At 44.4% G+C, this 22,887-nt stretch overlaps 2 protein-coding genes across 2 annotated transcripts; one reads left to right on the top strand and one right to left on the bottom strand.

Annotated features, from left to right (window-relative positions):
- The first annotated feature begins 2,217 nt into the window (after nt 1–2,217).
- Nucleotides 2,218–3,558, top strand: LOC123429085 (probable WRKY transcription factor 38). Its single transcript, XM_045113150.1, has 2 exons — nt 2,218–2,582; nt 3,243–3,558. The coding sequence occupies exons 1-2, from the start codon at nt 2,461–2,463 to the stop codon at nt 3,556–3,558; spliced, it is 438 nt and encodes a 145-aa protein (XP_044969085.1). The 5' UTR covers nt 2,218–2,460.
- A 565-nt stretch (nt 3,559–4,123) lies between these two features.
- On the bottom strand, nt 4,124–5,829 carry LOC123429084 (probable carboxylesterase 5). Its single transcript, XM_045113149.1, has one exon. The coding sequence runs from the start codon at nt 5,811–5,813 to the stop codon at nt 4,380–4,382; it is 1,434 nt and encodes a 477-aa protein (XP_044969084.1). The 5' UTR covers nt 5,814–5,829; the 3' UTR covers nt 4,124–4,379.
- Nucleotides 5,830–22,887: the final 17,058 nt, after the last annotated feature.

Genomic DNA, 22,887 nt, shown 5'->3' with positions numbered 1-22,887 from the left:
ATTTATTTGATGGCCAGCTGCACCTATTCCACCTAAACTTTGGAACAATTACATTATTGCCAAAAAAGGTGGAAGCTATACGCATTGAGCAGTTCAGACCGATTTGTCTGCTTAATGTGAGTTTGATTTTTTTTACAAAGGTTGGTACACATAGATTAACGAAGATAGCTCACTCAGTTGTCCAACCGACGCAGACTGCGTTTATGCCAGGGAGACATATCTTAGAGGGTGTTGTGGTCCTTCATGAAACGGTACACGAAATCCATACAAAGAAATTGGATGGGATTATTTTCAAAGTAGATTTCGAGAAAGCCGACGATAAAGTAAAATGGCCATTTCTTCAACAGGCTTTACGTATGAAAGGATCCAACCAAAGATGGAGAGATCAGGTTGATACTTTCATTCAGAAAGGAAGTGTAGGAATTAGAGTTAACGATGACATAGGTCATTATTTTCAAACACATAAAGGATTAAGGCAGGGTGACTCAATGTCTCCAGTGTTGTTCAACATAGTTGCAGACATGTTGACAATACTCATTAATCGAGCCAAAGATAAGGGCCAAGTTGGAGGACTAGTTCCGCATCTCGTAGATGGGGGTGTATCTATTTTACAATATGCGGATGATACAATTCTTTTTATGGAACATGATATGGCTAAAGCGAGGAATATGAAATTATTATTGTGCTTATTTGAACAACTATCGGGACTGAAAATTAATTTCCATAAAAGCGAACTCTTATGTTTTGGGAAGGCAAAAGAGGAGCAACACGCTTATAGGCAGTTATTTGGATGTGAACTAGGTTCACTACCATTTAATTACCTCAGGATCCCTATCCATCATAGAAGACTGACAAATAAAGAATGGAAATGTATTGAAGATAGATTTGAAAAAAAATTAAGTTGCTGGAAGGGCAAACTTATGTCATATGGAGGGAGGCTAATATTAATCAACTCAGTATTAACAAGCCTACCCATGTTTTTATTGTCTTTTTTTTAAATACCAGTAGGGGTGCGAAAAAGACTAGATTTCTATCGATCTCGTTTGTTCTGGCAAAGTGATGAAGCTAAGAAGAAATATAGATTGGCACGTTGGGATATGTTATGTCGACCCAAAGACCAGGGGGGTTTGGGCATTGAAAATTTGGAAGTGAAAAACATATGTTTGCTTAGCAAATGGCTATATAAGCTATCCACAGAATCTGAAGGAATGTGGATTCAAATATTGAAGAATAAATACCTTCATTCTAAAACTTTAGCTCAGGTTACATCTAGACCTAATGACTCACTTTTTGGAAAGGGTTAATGAAGATAAAGATGACCTTTTTCCAGAAAGTGAAATTTATAGTTGGTAATGGTACCTCAACAAGGTTTTGGGAAGATACTTGGCTTGGAGATACACCTCTTGCACTTCAATACCCCCTGTTATATAATATTGCACAACGTAAAGAGGACTATATATCTATGGTATTACAATCGGTCCCTTTTAATATGCAGTTCAGGCGTGCTTTAGTGGGAGCACGCTGGGATGCATGGTTGCATCTGGTTAGGAGACTGATGCAGGTGCAATTATCAAACCGCACGGATAATGTTCGGTGGATTTTAGCTGCGAATGGGGTATTCTCAGTAAAGTCCATGTACTTGGATCTGATTAATACAGGAACATTATCCAGATCATTAAAAATTTGGAACATCAAAGTGCCGCTCAAGATTAAAGTTTTCATGTGGTTTATACACAAAGGTGTGATATTAACCAAAGATAACTTAATTAAACGTAGATGGAGAGGTAGATCCAATTGTTGCTATTGTGAGCAAAATGAAACAATAAGACACCTTCTCTTACAATGCCCGCTTGCAAAACTATTATGGAGAACTATTCAAATAGCTTTCAATATCGTCCCACCTACATGTATTAGCTCAATATTTACAACGTGGCTCAACGGAGTTGACATTAAAATATCTAAACTTATTGGGATTGGGATATGTGCTTTGTTTTGGGCTATATGGAATACCAGAAATGATATAACTTTTAATGGCAAGAACTTCAATAATTTTTTGCAGATTATCTTCAGAGCAACATCTTGGATCCGTACGTGGTCGTTACTCAGTCATGTGGACTCCAGGGGACGTATGGATATTGGGTGCAACCGATGGGAGATGGTCTCACGGATTATCTTCAACCGATTTGGATGGCGTGCTGATAATAGGCTAGGTGTATAGGCATCGTAGTCTACTTTTACGCACGCCGGATGTGGCAGTTTTTTTTTTCAATTTCATTTTCGTTTTATTTCATACCTCGAGCTGTCGAGCGTGGAGCTACGTGAACATCACACGTTGTTTATTTTATCTTTAATAAGATGGTTGCATGCATCAATTGATGCAGAGGCCGGGGGCTCGTTTCCTCCTTATAAAAAAATGTATCTCGCTAATTAATTATTTGCCACTTATATATATATGAACCCATGCTATGTAGGAGGAACAACGAAAAGCGGTCAAGATCACTTGTAACAATTGTTCCACATTACGATGGCCATCATTGGAGAAAATATGGGCAGAAGAACATCAACGGGAGGCAACATGCTAGGTACATATACTACTCCTAAATAGTTCATTCAAGCTTATATATCGTCACATTACTACTACATCAACCTACATTTCTACTGCCCTTATCTGAGATGATTGAGACTTAACGGTTCTGTTATGAAGAACAATTGGAGGGAATCGCCAGGGATATATATGTACGTCGAACAACAAAGATATATTATGAACCAGCATAATGCCGTAATCGTACATAGTTTTGAGGGGAAGGGGAGCCGTCGCGATTAGCTACACTACTCGAACATGCCTAGTACACATCCCAATAGATCTCTTGCTACCATCTCTCTCCCTTCTTCACTCTTGGGGAATCCTCGCCGCATATCCTCTGTCTCCTCCCTCGATATTCTATTTTGTTCACAATTTCTCCAAGTATATTTGGATCTATGGAGAGTGGATGGCGAGGAGGATGAAAGGCAAGACTAGGCTTAGGCCATCGCAGTAAAGTTAGGCATGTCATGTCCATGTCGCGCTCTTTCACGTTCCTAGCTTTCTCGCATGATGACCTAGTCAGTCGTTTGGATATCTTTTCTTTCAACCATTTCGGATTGTTGACTTTCGCTAATGAAAGTAGTTGTTATATTTACATGTTATGAAGCAACTAATTATTCATTGTAATGCATAACTAATCAAACTTGCAATTAAACAGGAGCTACTACAGATGCGCCTACACGGAACGGAACTGCTCAACAACCAAGACAATCCAACAACAGGATCATAATGGAACTCTTAATTGTGAAGATGAAACTGCAAAGTACATTGTTGTGTACTATGGTCATCATAGTTGCAGGGCTGACATCACAAGAAATGCCGCAAACATTGACCCTAGTGTGGATCTAATTCAAAGTGGCAAAATGGCTGGAGCAGTAACCGACTTTGAAAAGTTTGACCAGCAGGACTTGGACGTGTCGTCTCTGACAGAGGTGTTCGACAACCCTGAGCTGAATTGGGACATCATTTGCTAGCCAGACAGGAGATGTGGACATTCATTAGAAAAGGGAAGTATATATCTCTATATGGAAATTTTGGTTGAATTTGGATGAGTTGATAATCATGTCTAGTTTATAAAAGTCTTGTAGATAGGCAGAGATCCTTTTTGTGTTCAAATGTATGTGCTTGTTTGTTTGATTGATGCATTTTGCTTATTTGAGATGTATATTGCTTGTAACACCAATAATAGATTTTGTTCGATCTAGTGTTAAAAAATGTCTTACGCCGGAGGGAGTAGTTGCTGCACATCCACATATTGTACAAGTAAGGGTGCTGGTGATAGTTGCACATGCGCTCGTGGTGTGGGACTAAGTTGTTTCTTGTTTTGTTTTTCGGTTTTTCTAAAATACATCTAGACGTGAGATAAATATTGCACATCTAGGTCATATTTTCTTTTTCTTTTTTCCTTTTTATTCTTGATTTAATTAGTCAGTTAGTTGTGTAATAACTATGTCATATCTGGGTGTATCTTAGTGACACCCATTATTTTTTCCGAGAAAAATATGACTCTAGTTGCACAACCATCGGTAGGTTGTCGAATTATGATTAAAATTTGTATAAACTTGATATATGAGAATACATGATACACCAACAGTACATAACTCAAGACCTTAAATACACCATTCATGTATAAGAAAGAAAAACACCCAAAAGTCATTTCTTTTGACCCGAGCAAGGAGCTTGTAAATAGGGTGTCATTATTGCACTTATACTGGAGCATGCTTAAGCTTAACCATTACCCTTGATCTTTTGTTTCACCTGGCCTGGATGCATGTAGATTATCATCATCCGCGCGCTAGATGAAGTTGTGAAAAACACAACTGCAAGGAGCTGTTATTGCTGATGATGCGAACCTCATGTTGGTGCTGTTTGGCCTGATAACATGCCCCAGGACTGACCCATAGCTTGTTTTGGATGCTCTTCGTCCATGTCCAATGTGTAAGCAGCTAGTACGTGTCGCCGCATCTCTGGCTTTCATGGCCGTCCCGTAGCCATGTACGTCCATATACGGCCTGGTTGGCACGCGTAGAACAGGCTGGACGGCCCTGTGCATCTTACCTTGGCATGCAAGTAGCTCTTGAACTTGTGGCAGTTGCAGCGGCAAGGGCGCCGTGCGCTGGTTGATGAACCGCACTATGCTCTCCATGAGAATCTTGCTGGTGGCACGCAGCGGGTTGTACAGGTGAAAGCCATGGTCTTCCCCCTCCGACTCCACCAATGTCACCGCGTTTTCATCATCGGCCCATGAGCAGCAGTCACGCATGCGGGATGCCAGACGACGCCCGCGGTCACGCAAGGTGTCCTTGTCGGCGACGGCGACCAGCACACGGCGGCATCTCAGCGAGGCGATATCCTCGTCGAGTGGGTTGACCCGGCGATCGTCGTTGCCCAGACGGCCGGCCGTAGCGAACGGCCAGAGCCTGTCGATGGCCTCAGGAGCAAACATTGCGATGCCGTCCCATACTGCCTCAGAGCTGGACAGCCGGTCGGTCCCCCAGAAGTATGGATGCACGATGACCAGCCCCTCGATGTAGATGCGGCTGCCACCACCGCTGGCCGCACGCACCGCCGTGTTGTAGACGATGTTCCCGCCGGCGCTGTCGCCGGCAAGGAACGTCCGCCCGAGGTCGGCGTAGTTGGAAATCCATGGATCGGAGAGGGTGGCCACCCACTGTAGCGCCGCCCATGCATCGTCGTAGGCCGCAGGAACAGGATGCTCCGGCGCGAGATTGTACTCCACGGACACGACGAGCGCCCCGGCGCGCGCCGCCAGAGACCTGATGTAGTTGTGGTAAGTCCGAGAGAAGGCGCTCTCCGTGCAGAAGGATCCTCCATGGACGTACATGACGACGGGGATCCTCTCGCCGGCAGAGGCAGCTGCAACGGAGGGAAGGAACAGGCGTGCGGACACATCGGTGGATTTGTCGACGACGACGTCCCTCGTTGCCACTCCACGGTTATCTGCCGGGTCCTCGGACGCTGCCACGAATGGGCTGTGCAGTAAGCGCTCGACACTGCCGCCCTTGTATTCCCGTATGAATGGATACAGGTCGACGGTGATGTCCTCCTCGCCGTCATCCTTCTTCCTTAGTACCGGCGGAGAACTTTTGCTTGCTTGCATCGTACGTGCTTGATGGAGCTTGCTAGTGCCTAGTAGTGGTGTGTCGATTACTTTAGTGGCAAAGAGAGCCTTGCATGCATCACGTGTCAAATCGAAATTAACAAGCATCTATATTTTGGGTTGTCTACCTTGTGGTGGCTCTGAATTAAGTTCCTTATTGGTTTTTATAGATGAAATTTGATCCCACTCCAACATGACCATGTATGCCTGCACAACTGCTAACGAATGATGGAATCGTTCGACCACTGAGTGTTGCTTCTGCAATGAAGATGAAACAGTACATTCACTGTTCATCTTTTGACCTGATATGGACATGCTGTTGGAGCCCGACGCGGTTTACGCGGACTTAAAATCAACCAACAGATTTAAAACGTTTTCCAATATTTGATGTCTTACAATTCATTTATGTCACCTTATTATATTTGGTCAGTTGACACTGTTTGAAGATGGTCAGCAATTGTCCAAGCAGTGCTGACAACATGTGAGTGACATGCTCGGTATTAAATAGGGTTTGGGGTACTGGGAGAAAAATCTGGACTACCCGCATTTCTTAGAGCATATCTAGTAGAGCCCTCAAACTCTTAAATCCTTAAACATAACCGCTTTTTTATAGTTTTTATAAAAAAACGGTGTAGACTAGAACCCTTAAATCCTTAAACCCGTAAAAAAAATTAGAAGTCCAACCCTCAAACCCCTTCCCAGCATGTAGAAGTGAGGATTGGAAGGGAAAACTGCCCCCAACCCACACTCCACTTCCCACCTCGCGCGGGAGGCATTTGGTTCCCCGCGCGCGCGAGGAAGTCGCCTCGGCCGCCGCCGCCCCGCCTCCCCCCCCCCCCCCCCCCGCGCTCCGGCCGCCGCCCTGCGCTCCCTCTGCGCCCCGGCCGTCGCCCCGGCCGCCGCCCTCCGGCCGCCGCCCCGCCTCCCCCCGCGCTCCGGCCGCCGCCCCGCGCTCGCTCCGCGCCTCGGCCGTCGCCCCGCCGCCCCTCCGTGCCCCGGCCGTCACCCTCCTTGCCCCGCCGCCCTCCGCATCTCGGTCGCCGCCCACCGCGCTCCGGCTGCCGCCCCCGCGCCCCGGCCGTCGCCCCGCCGCCCCTCCGCGCCCCGGCCGTTGCCCTCCTTGCCCCGCCGCCCTCCGCATCTCGGTCGCCGCCCACCGCGCTCCGGCTGCCGCCCCCGCGCCCCGGCCGCCGCCCCGCCTCCCCTCTGCTCCCCGGCCCCGTCCCCGCCCCGCCCTGGATGCCGCCCGCCCGCGCCCCGCCTCGGCCGGCCGTCCCCGCCCCGCCCCGGTGAGTTTTTTTACTTTATAAGGGTTCTAGTCTTTGCCTCTGTTTTTCAACCCTTAAAAGTATCAAAAATAGCCAATTCTCAACCCTTAAAACTGGTTTTAGATTTAAGGGTTTGAGGGTTCTACTAGAGATGCTCTTACCACCCCACGAGATTTGCATATGCTGGCAAAAAATCTTTTTTATTTATTTAAACTGATAACGTCTAGTCTTTATACTACATAAATACTCCCTCCGTTCCAAAATATAAGACCTTTTAGAGATTTTACTAAAAGACTACATACGAAACAAAATGAGTGAATCTATATTTTAAAATATGTCTATGTGCATACGTATGTAGTTTATAATACAATCTCTAAAAGGTATTATATTTAGGAACGGAGGGAGTAGAACATAATGTCCCATCTTTCGCTCAGTTTTCTCTCCACCACCCATTCATACAACCTCCCACGCACGACCTTCACCCTTCCACCGATTGTTTTTCAGCCATTCTCTATCCCAGATCTATTTAAACCGACTTTTACCCCGTAGATCTATTTAAACTGATTTGTATCTGCTAATCAGATCAGTCTTTGGAATATTTCATAACGACTTTATGGAAAGTAACCAATCATGCTCAATCTGTAATTAATCTCTACAAAATATTTGTTAATGCCAAATATTTTGAAAAGGAATATCATGCACAAACATTACAGCTAACCAAGTACTGTTACAGATTTTGGTAAGGCCACATATCAGACAAAGATATTATATGTGTCCATGTATGTTCTCTGAGAGTTCCTATTTTACTTAACTAGGTGAATTTTCTGTGGTATTTGCTCGGAATTTTGCATTGAACATTGTATCCATCTTTCTCGTACACCCCACCCCCTTCACTTTCTCTTGTTATTCAATAGGCAAAACCATGGGAAGGGGTGACCAGGGCATCACGCCTTCGAGGTGCCCAAGTACTTGTAGTCGTCACTAGGTAGTCTATAGACCAGGTTCTAATTTTTTTTGTTTCCTATATCAAATGGTATCCATATTAAATTTATTTTGTTAGTAGATATTATTATTTTGTATATAACTTAACACAAATTAAAATTGACATATTAAGTAAATACATTTTTGTAGTACCTTTTGAAAAAAGTCGAGAGTGACTCTATACAACAAATAATCATATAATGATTACATTTAGAGAAGAACTAATTTCGGTTTTACTCCTACTAGAGTTTCTCCACAATGTCTTCCAAAAAAAAGTTTGACCACTAACAAAAAGTAGTAGGACTTTTATCAAATTTTCCATTAGTTGTGTCACACTACTAATTTTTCCAATATGAGTTCCAACAACTCATTCTTCCCTTAAGAGTGCGCTCAATTACGCCACTCGACACCGGTATCGCTCTGTCAAACACCATTGATAGGGGGTGCAATGACCTGAATTGCGTTGGACATCACTTGCTAACGCTCCATATAACAAGGGGGTCCTAATTGTCAGCACACCGATAATTAAATTAGAATAAAACATAACAACACATTACGATTCGATCACCCACGCGCAAATCTATGTTTTGTCATGATTTGATTCACTATGTGCTAAATACTAGAGTTGTAGTGGGAACACTCACAAGGGGGATTAGGAGATTTTTGTCACTTCACCGTAGTTAATGACCTTTGTTGAGACTGTAATTGTATCGAGTGGTATTTTTGAGCACACGCTTAAGAGCAAGTACAATAAGGTACAGTCAGCAGGCTGTAAGGATTAAAATACTATATTTTTGCTGAGTTGGATGAGAGAGAAGGGAAGCGGACTCTTCGTGAAGAGCGAGCTCTAGCACGTGCTCCTAAGTGCTTTGTGAGAATGAAAGGTGGACCATATATGATAAAAGCACACTGGTAGAAAAAGAGGCTTCCGTCCAGCCCCATAAGTCGCGAAACTGTAGGAACCGCGACTAATGAATTCTTTAGTCGCGGTTCGGAAGACGAACCGCGACCAAAGTCCTGGGCCCAGGGCGCTCGGTGGCCAGCTGGTGAACGTGAGGGGCTTTAGTCGCGGTTGGCCAGGCCAACCGCGACTAAAGGTCTTTAGTCGCCGGTCGCCTGGCCAACCGCGACTAAAGGTCGTTGCGCGCGGGAACGAAAAACCCGTCAAAAACCCTTTAGTCGCGGTTGGTAAAGGTCGTTGCGCGCGGGAACGAAAAACCCGCCAAAAACCCTTTAGTCGCGGTTGGGGAGGCGACCCGCGACTAAAGGGTAGCCTTTAGTCGCGGGTCGCCTCCCCAACCGCGACTAAAGGTGGGGGGCTATAAATACAACGCCCGAACCGTCGACTCCATCTCGTCTTCTCCGATCTCTGCCGCGCCGAAGGCCTGCCGCCGTCGCCCTCGCCCTCGACGCCGCCCGCCGTCGCCCTCGCCCTCGACGCCGCCCTCGCCGCCCGCCCTCGCCCTCGCCCTCGACGCCGCCCGCCGTCGCCCGCCGTCGCCCCTCGCCCTCGACGCCGCCCCGTCTCGCCCACGTACGGCGCCGCCGGCCGCTATCACCGGCCTCCCTCGCCCGCCCTCAACGCCGCCGGCCGTCTCTTGTCCGATTCACATGCATGCCCCGGGAGCCCATCATCCGTTGTCAATATAAGTTAGAATTATGCCCCGTAGAATATGTGAAACTCCTTCAAAATTAAAATAAAGCACAAAATAAATAAAACAATACAAATTAAACAGAAAACAGGTTTGGGGGGGGGGGCTAAAACCCTAAACCTGCGGCGGCCTTTAGTCGCGGTTGTCCATAAGAACCGCGACTAAAGGTCCTCCGCCCCGACGGCCGCCTGGCGCCCACGTGGACGGGCCTTTAGTTGCGGTTCTTAAGCAACCGCGACTACAGGGGGGGCCTTTAGTCGCGCCTATTTGGTCGCGGTTGCGCAACCGCGACTAATGGCAGTTGCGAACCGCGACCAAAGGCCCTTTTTCCACCAGTGGCAGTACTCTTTTACAGTTAACTATTGTACAAGCTAGCTATAAAATGAGCTATAAAAATGCTTATAGCCAGCAGTTGGCTATACTATTAACCATGCTCTAATGAAAGGATGTTATTTTTTAGTAGTTGAAGCTTCAAGTGGAAATATTTAGTAGTGTGGTACTACTGATGGCAACACCGATAAAAAACCATAATTGTAAATCTCAAATGTAGCAGGTCCCTCTTTATGGTAGATGCATGATAAATTATATATACTGAGTACGTAGATAATTGCTCTGAATGAAAAGTGAGGTGATGCACACATAGATCATTAGTGTGTCATTTCCAATAAAAGTGAGTAGTTGCACTTCTCATCAACTTAAATCGGTAGTGTTCTGTCATGTTGATGTGGCCGCTAGTGTTGGTGTCAAATAAATGTGAGTAGTTGCACTTCTCGTTAGCCGCGAGTGTTAGTGACCCTAGCCGTCTACCCGTGCATTCGCATGAGTTAGTAAGAAATGGAGGAAAAATTTATAAATATGTCTTCGAAGTATGGATTATACTTATAGGTCTTGTTGGGAATATTTCCAAAAATAGTTACTTGATTGAATGATATATGTATGCATTGAAAGTATGTTTTGTATTCTTATTATATCGCTATTGTCTTCTTTTTTTAAGCATTATTATTACTTCATTACGCCATTTGAGTTGTCAGAATATTTTCGGGATTGATACATATAACATTAAAATGCAAATTTTTCTTCTTAGTAATTTCACAAATGTGATTTTATTATTATTGCATAGAAGTGTTAATAGTAGAATTGATGCAGACATCTCATGTTGTAGCACATAGGACTTCCAGTTCTATGTAGACCGCCGAAATATTATTTGGTCTTAGTTACACTAGTAGAAAAAGGGCCTTTTGTCCCGGTTCATAAGGACCTTCTGTCCCGGTTTCGGAACCGGGAAAAAAGGTCGTTACTAATGCCCTTTGCTTTTAGTCCCGGTTCTTACACGAACCGGGACAGATGGGCCTCCACGTGGCCGCTGCGGCCAGGCCAGGCACGTGGGCCTTTAGTCCCGGTTGATGACACCAATCGGGACCAAAAGACATCCACGCGTCAGCACCTGGCTGGAGCTGAGGTTTTTTTTAAAGGGGCTGGTTTAGGGGTTAATTTAGGTTGTTATTAGCTAGCTAATAGAGAAAAGTGTCCTCTCTTATATATATCCGTGCTTGGTCATCCGTCGTGCTTTGTCGAACATATTTACAAAATGTAGACACGAGTTACATGCACACATATGCATCTTTTTTACACTATATCATTTCATATCATTTTCGTCGAATGACAATAGTATTATAATCGATCATCTAACAACTCATCATCAACTTAATCATATACCAAGTTATCATATGATACACATAAAATAAAACAGAGAAACATCATAATATATATAGTCATCATATGCATCATGCATCCTAATTAATCGATCATGCCAAGTAATAATATAAACTAGAATAACTTGTATCTCATAAGATCTAGTCCTCGCTCTTAGATATAATATCATAAAACAGAATAAGTGTTGGAAATATGGCCTAGAGGCAATAATAATTAGTTATTATTATATTTCTTTGTTCATGATAATCGTTTATTATCCGTGCTATAATTGTATTGATTGGAAACACAATACTTGTGTGGATACATAGACAAAACACTGTCCCTAGTAAGCCTCTAGTTGACTAGCTCGTTGATCAAAGATGGTCAAGGTTTCCTGGCCATAGGCAAGTGTTGTTACTTGATAACGGGATCACATCATTAGGAGAATCATGTGACGGACTAGACCCAAACTAATAGACGTAGCATGTTGATCGTGTCATTTTGTTGCTACTGTTTTCTGCGTGTCAAGTATTTGTTCCTATGACCATGAGATAATATAACTCACTGACACCGGAGGAATGCTTTGTGTGTATCAAACGTTGCAACGTAACTGGTTGACTATAAAGATGCTCTACAGGTATCTCCGAAGGTGTTCGTTGAGTTAGTATGGATCAAGACTGGGATTTGTCACTCCGTATGACGGAGAGGTATCTCGGGGCCCACTCGGTAATACAACATCACACACAAGCCTTGCAAGCAATGTGACTTAGTGTAAGTTGCGGGATCTTGTATTACGGAACGAGTAAAGAGACTTGCCGGTAAACGAGATTGAAATACGTATGCGGATACTGACGATCGAATCTCAGGCAAGTAACATACCGAAGGACAAAGGGAATGACATACGGGATTATATGAATCCTTGACACTGAGGTTCAAACGATAAGATCTTCGTAGAATATGTAGGATCCAATATGGGCATCCAGGTCCCGCTATTGGATATTGACCGACGAGTCTCTCGGGTCATGTCTACATAGTTCTCGAACCCGCAGGGTCTGCACACTTAAGGTTCGACGTTGTTTTATGCGTATTTGAGTTATATGGTTGGTTACCGAATGTTGTTCGGAGTCCCGGATGAGATCACGGACGCCACGAGGGTTTCCGGAATGGTCCGCAAACGAAGATTGATATATAGGATGACCTCTTTGGTTACCGGAAGGTTTTCGTGCATTACCGGAAAAGTTTCGGGCTCATTGGTAGTGTACTGGGAGTGCCGGGAGGGGTGCCGGGGACCATCAGGAGGGGTGTTACGCCCCAAGGGGTCTCATGGGCTATGGGAAGATATAAACCAGCCCCTAGTGGGCTGGAATAAGTTCCCACTAAGGCCCATAAGGTTTGACAATGAAAAAACACAAGGTGGAAAGAGTTTCCAAGTGGGAAGGTGGAATCCTACTCCAAGTAGGATTGGAGGACTCCTCCACCTCCAATTTCGGCCAAACCTTTAGGTTTTGAGGCTGCCTTCTCCCCTCCCTCCCTCCTATATATAGTGGGGTTTTAGGGCTGATTTGAGACAACTTTTGCCACGGCAGCCCGACCACATACCTCCACGGTTTTACCTCTAGATCGTGTTTCTGCGGAGCCCGGGCGGAGCCCTGCTGAGATTAGATCACCACCAACCTCCAGAGCGTCGTCACGCTGCCGGAGAACTCATCTACCTCTCCGTCTCTCTTGCTGGATCAAGAAGGCCGAGATCATCGTCGAGCTGTACGTGTGCTGAACGCGGAGGTGCCGTCCGTTCGGCACTAGATCGGAGCGGATCGTGGGACGGATCGCGGGACGGTTCGTGGGACGGTTCGCAGGGCGGATCGAGGTACGTGAGGACGTTCCACTACATCTACCGCGTTTCTTAACGCTTCTATTGTGCGATCTACAAGGGTACGTAGATCGGAAATCCCCTCTCGTAGATGGACATCACCATGATAGGTCTTCGTGCACGTAGGAAATTTTTTGTTTCCCATGCGACGTTCCCCAACAGTGGCATCATGAGCTAGGTTCATGCGTAGGTGTAATCTCGAGTAGAACACAAAAGTTTTTGTGGGCGGTGATGTGCGTTTTGCTGCCCTGCTTAGTCTTTTCTTGATTCCGCGGTATTGTTGGATCGAAGCGGCTCGGACCGACATTACTCGTACGCTTACGAGAGACTGGTTCCATCGCTATGTGTAACTCCGTTGCTCAAAGATGACCGGCGAGTGTCGGTTTCTCCAACTTTAGTTGAATCGGATTTGACCGAGGAGGTCCTTGGATGAGGTTAAATAGCAATTCATATATCTCCGTTGTGGTGTTTGCGTAAGTAAGATGCGATCCTACTAGATACCCATGGTCACCACGTAAAACATGCAACAACAATTAGAGGACGTCTAACTTGTTTTTGCAGGGTATGCTTGTGATGTGATATGGCCAACGATGTGATGTGATATATTGGATGTATGAGATGATCATGTTGTAATAGTTAATATCGACTTGCACGTCGATGGTACGGCAACCGGCAGGAGCCATAGGGTTGTCTTTAAACTAACGTTTGTGCTTGCAGATGTGTTTACTATATTGCTAGGACGTAGCTTTAGTAGTAATAGCATGAGTAGCACGATAACCACGATGGCGACAAGATGATGGAGATCATGGTGTGACGCCGGTGACAAGAAGATCGTGCCGGTGCTTTGGTGATGGAGATCAAGAAGCACATGATGATGGCCATATCATGTCACTTATGAATTGCATGTGATGTTAATCCTTTATGCACCTTATCTTGCTTAGAACGACGGTAGCATTATGAGGTGATCTCTCACTAAAATTTCAAGACGAAATTGTGTTCTCCCCGACTGTGCACCGTTGCGACAGTTCTTCGTTTTGAGACACCACGTGATGATCGGGTGTGATAGACTCAACATTCACATACGACGGGTGCAAAACAGTTGCACACGCGGAACACTCGGGTTAAGCTTGACGAGCCTAGCATGTGCAGACATGGCCTCGGAACACATGAGACCGAAAGGTCGAGCATGAATCGTATAGTTGATATGATTAGCATAGAGATGCTTACCACTAAAACTATTCTCGACTCATGTGATGATCGGACTTGAGATAGTGGATTTGGATCATGTACCACTCAAATGACTAGAGAGATGTACTTTTTGAGTGGGAGTTCTTAAGTAATAGGATTAATTGAACTAATTGTCATGAACATAGTCTAATGGTCTTTGCAAATTACGATGTAGCTTGCGCTATAGCTCTACTGTTTTTAATATGTTCCTAGAGAAAATTTAGTTGAAAGTTGATAGTAGCAAACTTTGCGGACTGAGTGTGTAAAACTAAGGATTGTCCTCGTTGCTGCGCAGAAGGCTTATGTCCTTAATGCACCACTCAGTGTGCTGCACCTCGAGCGTCGTCTGTGGATGTTGTGAACATCCGGCATACACGTTTCTGATGACTACGCGATAGTTCCGTGCAAAATACTTAATGGCTTAGAAGCGTGGCGCCGAAGACGTTTTGAAACGTCACGGAACATGAGTGATGTTCTAAAGAGATGAAATTGTGATTTCATGCTTGTGCCCTTGTTAAGAGGTATGAGACCTCCGACAAGATTCTTTGTCCATGAAGTAAAGGAGAAAAACTCAATCGTTGAGCGTGTGCTCAGATTGCCTGAGTACGACAATCACTTGAATCAACTGGGAGTTAATCTTCCGGATGAGATAGTGATGGTTCTCCAAAGTCACTGCCACCAAGCTGTGAGAGCTTCGTGATGAACTATAATATATCAAGGATAGATACAATGATCCTTGAGAGATTCGTGATGTAAGACACTGCGAAAGTAGAAATCAAGAAGGAGCTTCAATGGTTGATGGTTAGTAAAACCACTAAGTTTCATAAAAGGCAAGGGCTAGAAGGGATACTTCGTGAAACAACAAAACAGTTGCTGCACTAATGAAGAGACCCAAGTCTAAACCCAAACCCGAGACTAAGTGCTTCTGTTATGAGGGGAACGGTCACTGAGGCGGAGCTACCCGAGATGCTTGGTAGATAAGTAGGCTGGCAAAGTCGAAAGTAGTATATTTGATATACATGATGTTGATGTGTGCTTTACTAGTACTCCTAGTAGCGTGAGGGTATTGGATACCGGTTCAGTTGCTAAGTGATTGGTAACACGAAATGAAAGCTACGGAATAAATGGAGACTAGCTAAAGGCGAGGTGATGATACGTGTTGGAAGTGTTTCCAAGGTTGATATGATCAAACGTCGCACGCTCCCTCTATCATCGGGATTGGTGGTGAAACCCAAATAATTGTTATTTGGTGTTTGCGTTGAGCATGAACATGATTGGATCGTGTTTGTTGCAATACGATTATTTATTTAAAAGAATAATAGTTATTCTATTTGCTTGAATAAATACCCTCAATGGTTCATTGAATCTCGATCGTAGTGTTACACATGTTCATAATATTAGTGCCAAAAGATAAAAAGTAATAATGATAGTACCACTTAGTTGTGGCACTGCCACTTGAGTCATGTTGGTGTAAAATGCATGAAGAAGCTCCATGCTGATGGATCGTTTGGACTCACTTGATTTTGAATCACTTGAGACATGCAAAACATGCCACATGAAACAAGTAGAGTAACTTGTTGGGAGTAATGCATTTTTGATGTGTGCAGTCCAATAAGTGCTAAGGCACGCAGTGGATATCATTATGTTCTTACTTCAGTGACGATTTAAGTAGATACAGGAGTATTTACTTGATGAATCACAAGTCTGAAATGTTGAAAAGTTCAAAGCTATTTTAGAATGAAGATCATCGTGACAAGAGGATAAACAGTCTACGATATGATCATAGAGATGAATATCTGAGTTACGAGTTTTGGTACGCAGTTAAGACAATGTGGAAATTGTTTCGCAGTTCATGCCACCTGGAACACCATAGTGTGATGATGTGCCTGAACATCTTAGCGACGCCCTATTTGATATGGTGCATACTATGATCTCTCTTATCGAATTACCACTATCGTTTATGGGTTATGCATTAGAGACAACCGCATTCACTTTAAATAGGGCACCGCGTATTTCCGTTGAGATGACACAGTATAGACTAAGGTTTAGAGAAATCTAAGTTGTCGTTTCTTGAAAGTTTGGAGCTGCGATGCTTATGTGAAAAAGTTTCAGTCTGATAAGCTCGAACCCAAAGCGGATAAATGCATCTTCATAAGATATCCAAAACAGTTGGATACATCTCCTATCTCAGATCCGGAAGCAAAGTGTTTGTTTTTGGAAATGGGTTCTTTCTTGAGGAAAGGTTTCTCTCGAAAGAATTGAGTGGGAGGGTGATAGAACTTGATGAGGTTATTGAACCATCACTTCGACTAGTGTGTAGCAGGGCATAGGAAGTTGTTCCTGTGGCGCCTACACCAATTGAAGTGGAAGCTGATGATGGTGATCATTGAACTTTGGATCAAGTTACTACAAACCTCGTAGGTCGACAAGGTCGCGAACTACTACAGAGTGGTATGGTAACCCTGTCTTGGAGGTCGTGTTGTTGAACAACAATGAACCTACGAGCTGTGGAGAAGCGATGGTGGGCCCGGATTCCGACAAATGGCTGGAGGCCATGAAATTCGAGAGAGGATCCATGTATGAAAACAAAGTGTAGACTTTGGAAGAAGTACTTGATGGTCGTAGGACTATTGAGTAAAGATGGATCTTTAAAAGGAAGACAGACGACGATGGTGATAAGTCACTATTAAGAAAAGCTCGACTTGTCACAAAGATGTTTCCGACATGATCAAACAGTTGACTATGGTGAGACTTTCTCACTCGTAGCGATGCTAAAAGTCTGTTAGAATTATGTTAGTAGTTGTTGCATTATTTTTGAAATATTGCACATAGGATGTCAAAACATTGTTTCCTTCACGGTTTCCTTGAGCAAACATTGTATGTGATACAACCAGAAGGTTTTGTTGATCCTAAAGATACTAAAAAGTATGCAAGCTCCAGTGATCCTTCAATGGACTGGTGCAAGCATCTCGGAGTTGGAATATACACTTTGATGAGATGATCAAAGATTTTGGGTTTGTCCAAGGTTTATGAGAAACTTGTATTTCCAAAGAAGTGAGTGGGAGCACTATAGAATTTCTGATAAGTATATGTGGTTGACATATTGTTGATCAGAAGTAATGTAGAATTTCTGTGAAGCATAAAAGGTTGTTTGAAAGGAGTTTTTCAAAGGAATACCTGGATTGAGCTACTTGAACGTTGAGCATCAAGATCTATGGTGATAGATCAAAACGCTTAATAGAAGTTTCAACAAGATGCATGCCTTGACAAGTTTTTTAAGGAATTCGAAATAGATCAGCAAAGAAGGAGTTCTTGACTGTGTTGTAAGGTGTGAATTTGAGTAAGACTCAAAACCCGACTACGGCAGAATAAAGAGAATAGACGAAGGTCGTCTTCTATGCCTTAGCCGTAGACTCTAAAGTATGCCATGCTGAGTACCGCACGTGATGTGTGCCTTGCAGCAAGTCTGTTAAGAGGTACACAGAGTGATCCAGGATTGAATCACTGATCAGCGGTCAAAGTTATCCTTAGTAACTAAATAGACTAAGGAATTTTTCTCGATTATGGAGGTGGTTAAAGAGTTCGTCATAAAGGGTTACGTCGATGCAAGCTTTGACACTAATCCGAATAACTATGAGTAGTGAAACGGATTCGTATAGTAGAGTAGATATTTGGAGCATTTCCGAATAGCACATAGTAGTAGCATCTATAAGATGACATAAAGATTTGTAAAGAACGCACGGATCTGAAAGTTTCAGAACCGTTGACTAAAACCTCTCTCACGAGCAAGACGTGATGAGACCCAAGAACTATATGGGTGTTGGATTCGTTGAAATCACATGGTGATGTGAACTAGATTATTGACTCTAGTGCAAGTGGGAGACTGTTGGAAATATGCCCTAGAGGCAATAATAATTAGTTATTATTATATTTCTTTGTTCATGATAATCGTTTATTATCCATGCTATAATTGTATTGATTGGAAACACAATACTTGTGTGGATACATAGACAAAACACTGTCCCTAGTAAGCCTCTAGTTGACTAGCTCGTTGACCAAAGATGGTCAAGGTTTCCTAGCCATAGGCAAGTGTTGTTACTTGATAACGGGATCACATCATTAGGAGAATCATGTGATGGACTAGACCGAAACTAATAGACGTAGCATGTTGATCGTGTCATTTTGTTGCTACTGTTTTCTGCGTGTCAAGTATTTGTTCCTGTGACCATGAGATCATATAACTCACTGACACCGGAGGAATGATTTGTGTGTATCAAACGTCGCAACGTAACTGGGTGACTATAAAGATGCTCTACAGGTATCTCCGAAGGCGTTCGTTGAGTTAGTATGGCTCAAGACTGGGATTTGTCACTCCGTATGACAGAGAGGTATCTCGGGGCCCACTCGGTAATACAACATCACACACAAGCCTTGCAAGCAATGTGACTTAGTGTAAGTTGCGGGATCTTGTATTACGGAACGAGTAAAGAGACTTGCCGGTAAACGAGATTGAAATAGGTATGCGGATACTGACGATCGAATCTCAGGCAAGTAACATACCGAAGGACAAAGGGAATGACATACGGGATTATATGAATCCTTGGCACTGAGGTTCAAACGATAAGATCTTCGTAGAATATGTAGGATCCAATATGGGCATCCAGGTCCCGCTATTGGATATTGACCGAGGAGTCTCTCAGGTCATGTCTACATAGTTCTCGAACCCGCAGGGTCTGCACACTTAAGGTTCGACGTTGTTTTATGCGTATTTGAGTTATATGGTTGGTTACCGGATGTTGTTCGGAGTCCCGGATGAGATCACGGACGCCACGAGGGTTTCCGGAATGGTCCGCAAACGAAGATTGATATATAGGATGACCTCATTTGGTTACCGGAACGTTTTCGTGCATTACCGGAAAAGTTTCGGGCTAATCGGTAGTGTACTGGGAGTGCCGGGAGGGGTCCGGGGACCATCAAGAGGGGTGTCACGCCCCAAGGGGTCTCATGGGCTATGGGAAGAGATAAACCAGCCCCTACTGGGCTGGAATAAGTTCCCACTAAGGCCCATAAGGTTTGAGAAGGAAAAAACACAAGGTGGAAAGAGTTTCCATGTGGGAAGGTGGAATCCTACTCCAAGTAGGATTGGAGTAGGACTCCTCCACCTCCAATTTTGGCCAAACCTTTAGGTTTTTGAGGCTGCCTCCTCCCCTCCCTCCCTCCTATATATAGTGGGGTTTTAGGGCTGATTTGAGACAACTTTTGCCACGGCAGCCCGACCACATACCTCCACGGTTTTACCTCTAGATCGCGTTTCTGCGGATCTCGGGCGGAGCCCTGCTGAGATTAGATCACCACCAATCTCCGGAGCGCCGTCACGCTGTCGGAGAACTCATCTACCTCTCCGTCTCTCTTGCTGGATCAAGAAGGCCGAGATCATCGTCGAGCTGTACGTGTGCTGAACGCGGAGGTGCCGTCCGTTCGGCACTAGATCGGAGCGGATCGTGGGACGGATCGCGGGACGGTTCGTGGGACGGTTCGCAGGGCGGATCGAGGTACGTGAGGACGTTCCACTACATCTACCGCGTTTCTTAACGCTTCTATTGTGCGATCTACAAGGGTACGTAGATCGGAAATCCCCTCTCGTAGATGGACATCACCATGATAGGTCTTCGTGCACGTAGGAAACATCTCCTTAGTCCTTTTCAGGTACTTCAGGATATTCTTGACCGCCGTCCAGTGATCCACTCCTGGATTACTCTGGAACCTGCCTGCCATACTTATGGCCAGGCTAACATCCGGTCTAGTGCACAACATCGCATACATGATAGAACCTATGGCTGAAGCATAGGGGACGGAGCGCATATGCTCTCTATCTTCATCAGTTGCTGGGCACTGAGTCTTACTCAATCTCGTACCTTGTAACACCGGCAAGAACCCTTTCTTGGACTGTTCCATTTTGAACCTCTTCAAAACTTTATCAAGGTATGTGCTTTGTGAAAGTCCTATCAGGCGTTTTGATCTATCCCTATAGATCTTAATGCCTAGAATGTAAGCAGCTTCTCCTAGGTCCTTCATAGAGAAACTTTTATTCAAGTAACCTTTTATGCTCTCCAAAAGCTCTACGTTGTTTCCAATCAGTAATATGTCATCCACATATAATATTAGAAACGCCACAGAGCTCCCACTCACTTTCTTGTAAATACAAGATTCTCCAACCACTTGTATAAACCCAAATGCTTTGATCACCTCATCAAAGCGTTTGTTCCAACTCCGAGATGCTTGCACCAGTCCATAAATGGATCGCTGGAGTTTGCACACTTTGTCAGCATTTTTAGGATCGACAAAACCTTCGGGTTGCATCATATACAACTCTTCCTTAAGGAAACCGTTAAGGAACGCCGTTTTGACATCCATCTGCCAGATTTCATAATCGAAAAATGCAGCTATTGCTAACATGATTCTGACGGACTTAAGCATCGCTACAGGAGAGAAAGTCTCATCGTAGTCAATTCCTGGAACTTGTGAAAAACCCTTTGCCACAAGTCGAGCTTTATAAACGGTCACATTACCGTCAGCGTCCGTCTTCTTCTTAAAGATCCATTTGTTCTGAATAGCCTTGCGGCCCTCAGGCAGTATCTCCAAAGTCCATACTTTGTTCTCATACATGGATCCTATCTCGGATTTCATGGCTTCTAGCCATTTGTTGGAATCTGGGCCCACCATCGCTTCTTCATAATTTGCAGGTTCATTGTTGTCTAACAACATGATTGATAAGACGGGATTACCGTACCACTCTGGAGCAGCGCGTGATCTCGTCGACCTGCGTGGTTCAACAGAAACTTGAACTGGAGTTTCATGATCATCATCATTAACTTCCTCCTCAACCGGCGTCGCAACGACAGAGGTTTCCCCTTGCCCTGCACCACCATCCAGAGGGATGAGAGGTTCGACAACCTCGTCAAGTTCTATCTTCCTCCCACTCAATTCTCTCGAGAGAAACTCCTTCTCGAGAAAAGTTCCGTTCTTAGCAACAAACACTTTGCCCTCGGATTTGAGATAGAAGGTGTACCCAACTGTCTCTTTTGGGTAACCTATGAAGACGCACCTTTCCGCTTTGGGTTCCAGCTTTTCAGGCTGAAGCTTTTTGACATAAGCATCACATCCCCAAACTTTAAGAAACGACAACTTTGGCCTTTTGCCATACCACAGTTCGTATGGTGTCGTCTCAACGGATTTCGATGATGCCCTATTTAAAGTGAATGCAGCTGTTTCTAATGCATAACCCCAAAATGATAACGGCAAATCAGTAAGAGACATCATAGATCGCACCATTTCTAATAAAGTACGATTACGACGTTCGGACACACCATTACGCTGTGGTGTTCCGGGCGGTGTTAACTGCGAAACAATTCCACATTGTCTTAAGTGAGTACCAAACTCGAAACTCAGATATTCACCCCCACGATCAGACCGTAGGAACTTGATCTTCTTGTTACGATGATTTTCCACTTCACTCTGAAATTGCTTGAACTTTTCAAATGTTTCAGACTTGTGCTTCATCAAGTAGACATAACCATATCTACTTAGATCGTCAGTGAAGGTGAGAAAATAACGATATCCGCCGCGTGCCTCCACGCTCATTGGACCACACACATCGGTATGTATGATTTCCAACAAGTCACTTGCACGCTCCATTGTTCCGGAGAACGGAGTCTTAGTCATCTTGCCCATGAGGCATGGTTCGCACGTGTCAAGTGAATCAAAGTCAAGTGACTCCAAAAGTCCATCAGCATGGAGTTTCTTCATGCGCTTTACACCAATATGACCCAAGCGGCAGTGCCACAAAAATATGGCGCTATCATTGTTTACTCTAACTCTTTTGGTCTCAATGTTATGTATATGCGTATCTCTATCAAGATTCAATATGAACAATCCTCTCACATTCGGTGCATGACCATAAAAGATGTTACTCATAGTAATAGAACAACCATTATTCTCAGACTTAAAAGAGTAACCGTCTCGCAATAAACAAGATCCAGATATAATGTTCATGCTCAACGCAGGCACTAAATAACAATGATTTAAGTTCATCACTAATCCCGATGGTAGTTGAAGTGACACTGTGCCGACGGCGATTGCATCAACCTTGGAACCGTTTCCTACGCGCATCGTCACTTCGTCTTTCGCCATCCTTCGTCTATTCCGCAGTTCCTGCTTCGAGTTGCAAATGTGAGCAACAGAACCGGTATCGAATACCCAGGCACTACTACGAGAGCTGGTTAAGTACACATCAATAACATGTATATCAAATATACCTGATTTTTCTTTGCCCGCCTTCTTATCTGCCAGATACTTGGGGCAATTGCGCTTCCAGTGACCCATACCCTTGCAATAGAAGCACTCTGTTTCAGGCTTAGGTCCAGCCTTGGGTTTCTTCGGCGGATTGGCAACAGGCTTGCCGCTCTTCTTCGAATTGCCCTTCTTGCCTTTGC

Source organism: Hordeum vulgare, chromosome 2H (genome assembly GCF_904849725.1).
Source record: "Hordeum vulgare subsp. vulgare chromosome 2H, MorexV3_pseudomolecules_assembly, whole genome shotgun sequence".
NCBI lineage: Eukaryota > Viridiplantae > Streptophyta > Magnoliopsida > Poales > Poaceae > Hordeum > Hordeum vulgare.
The sequence above is the reverse complement of the archived record's forward strand: the minus strand, read 5'-3'. Positions and strand labels throughout refer to the sequence as shown.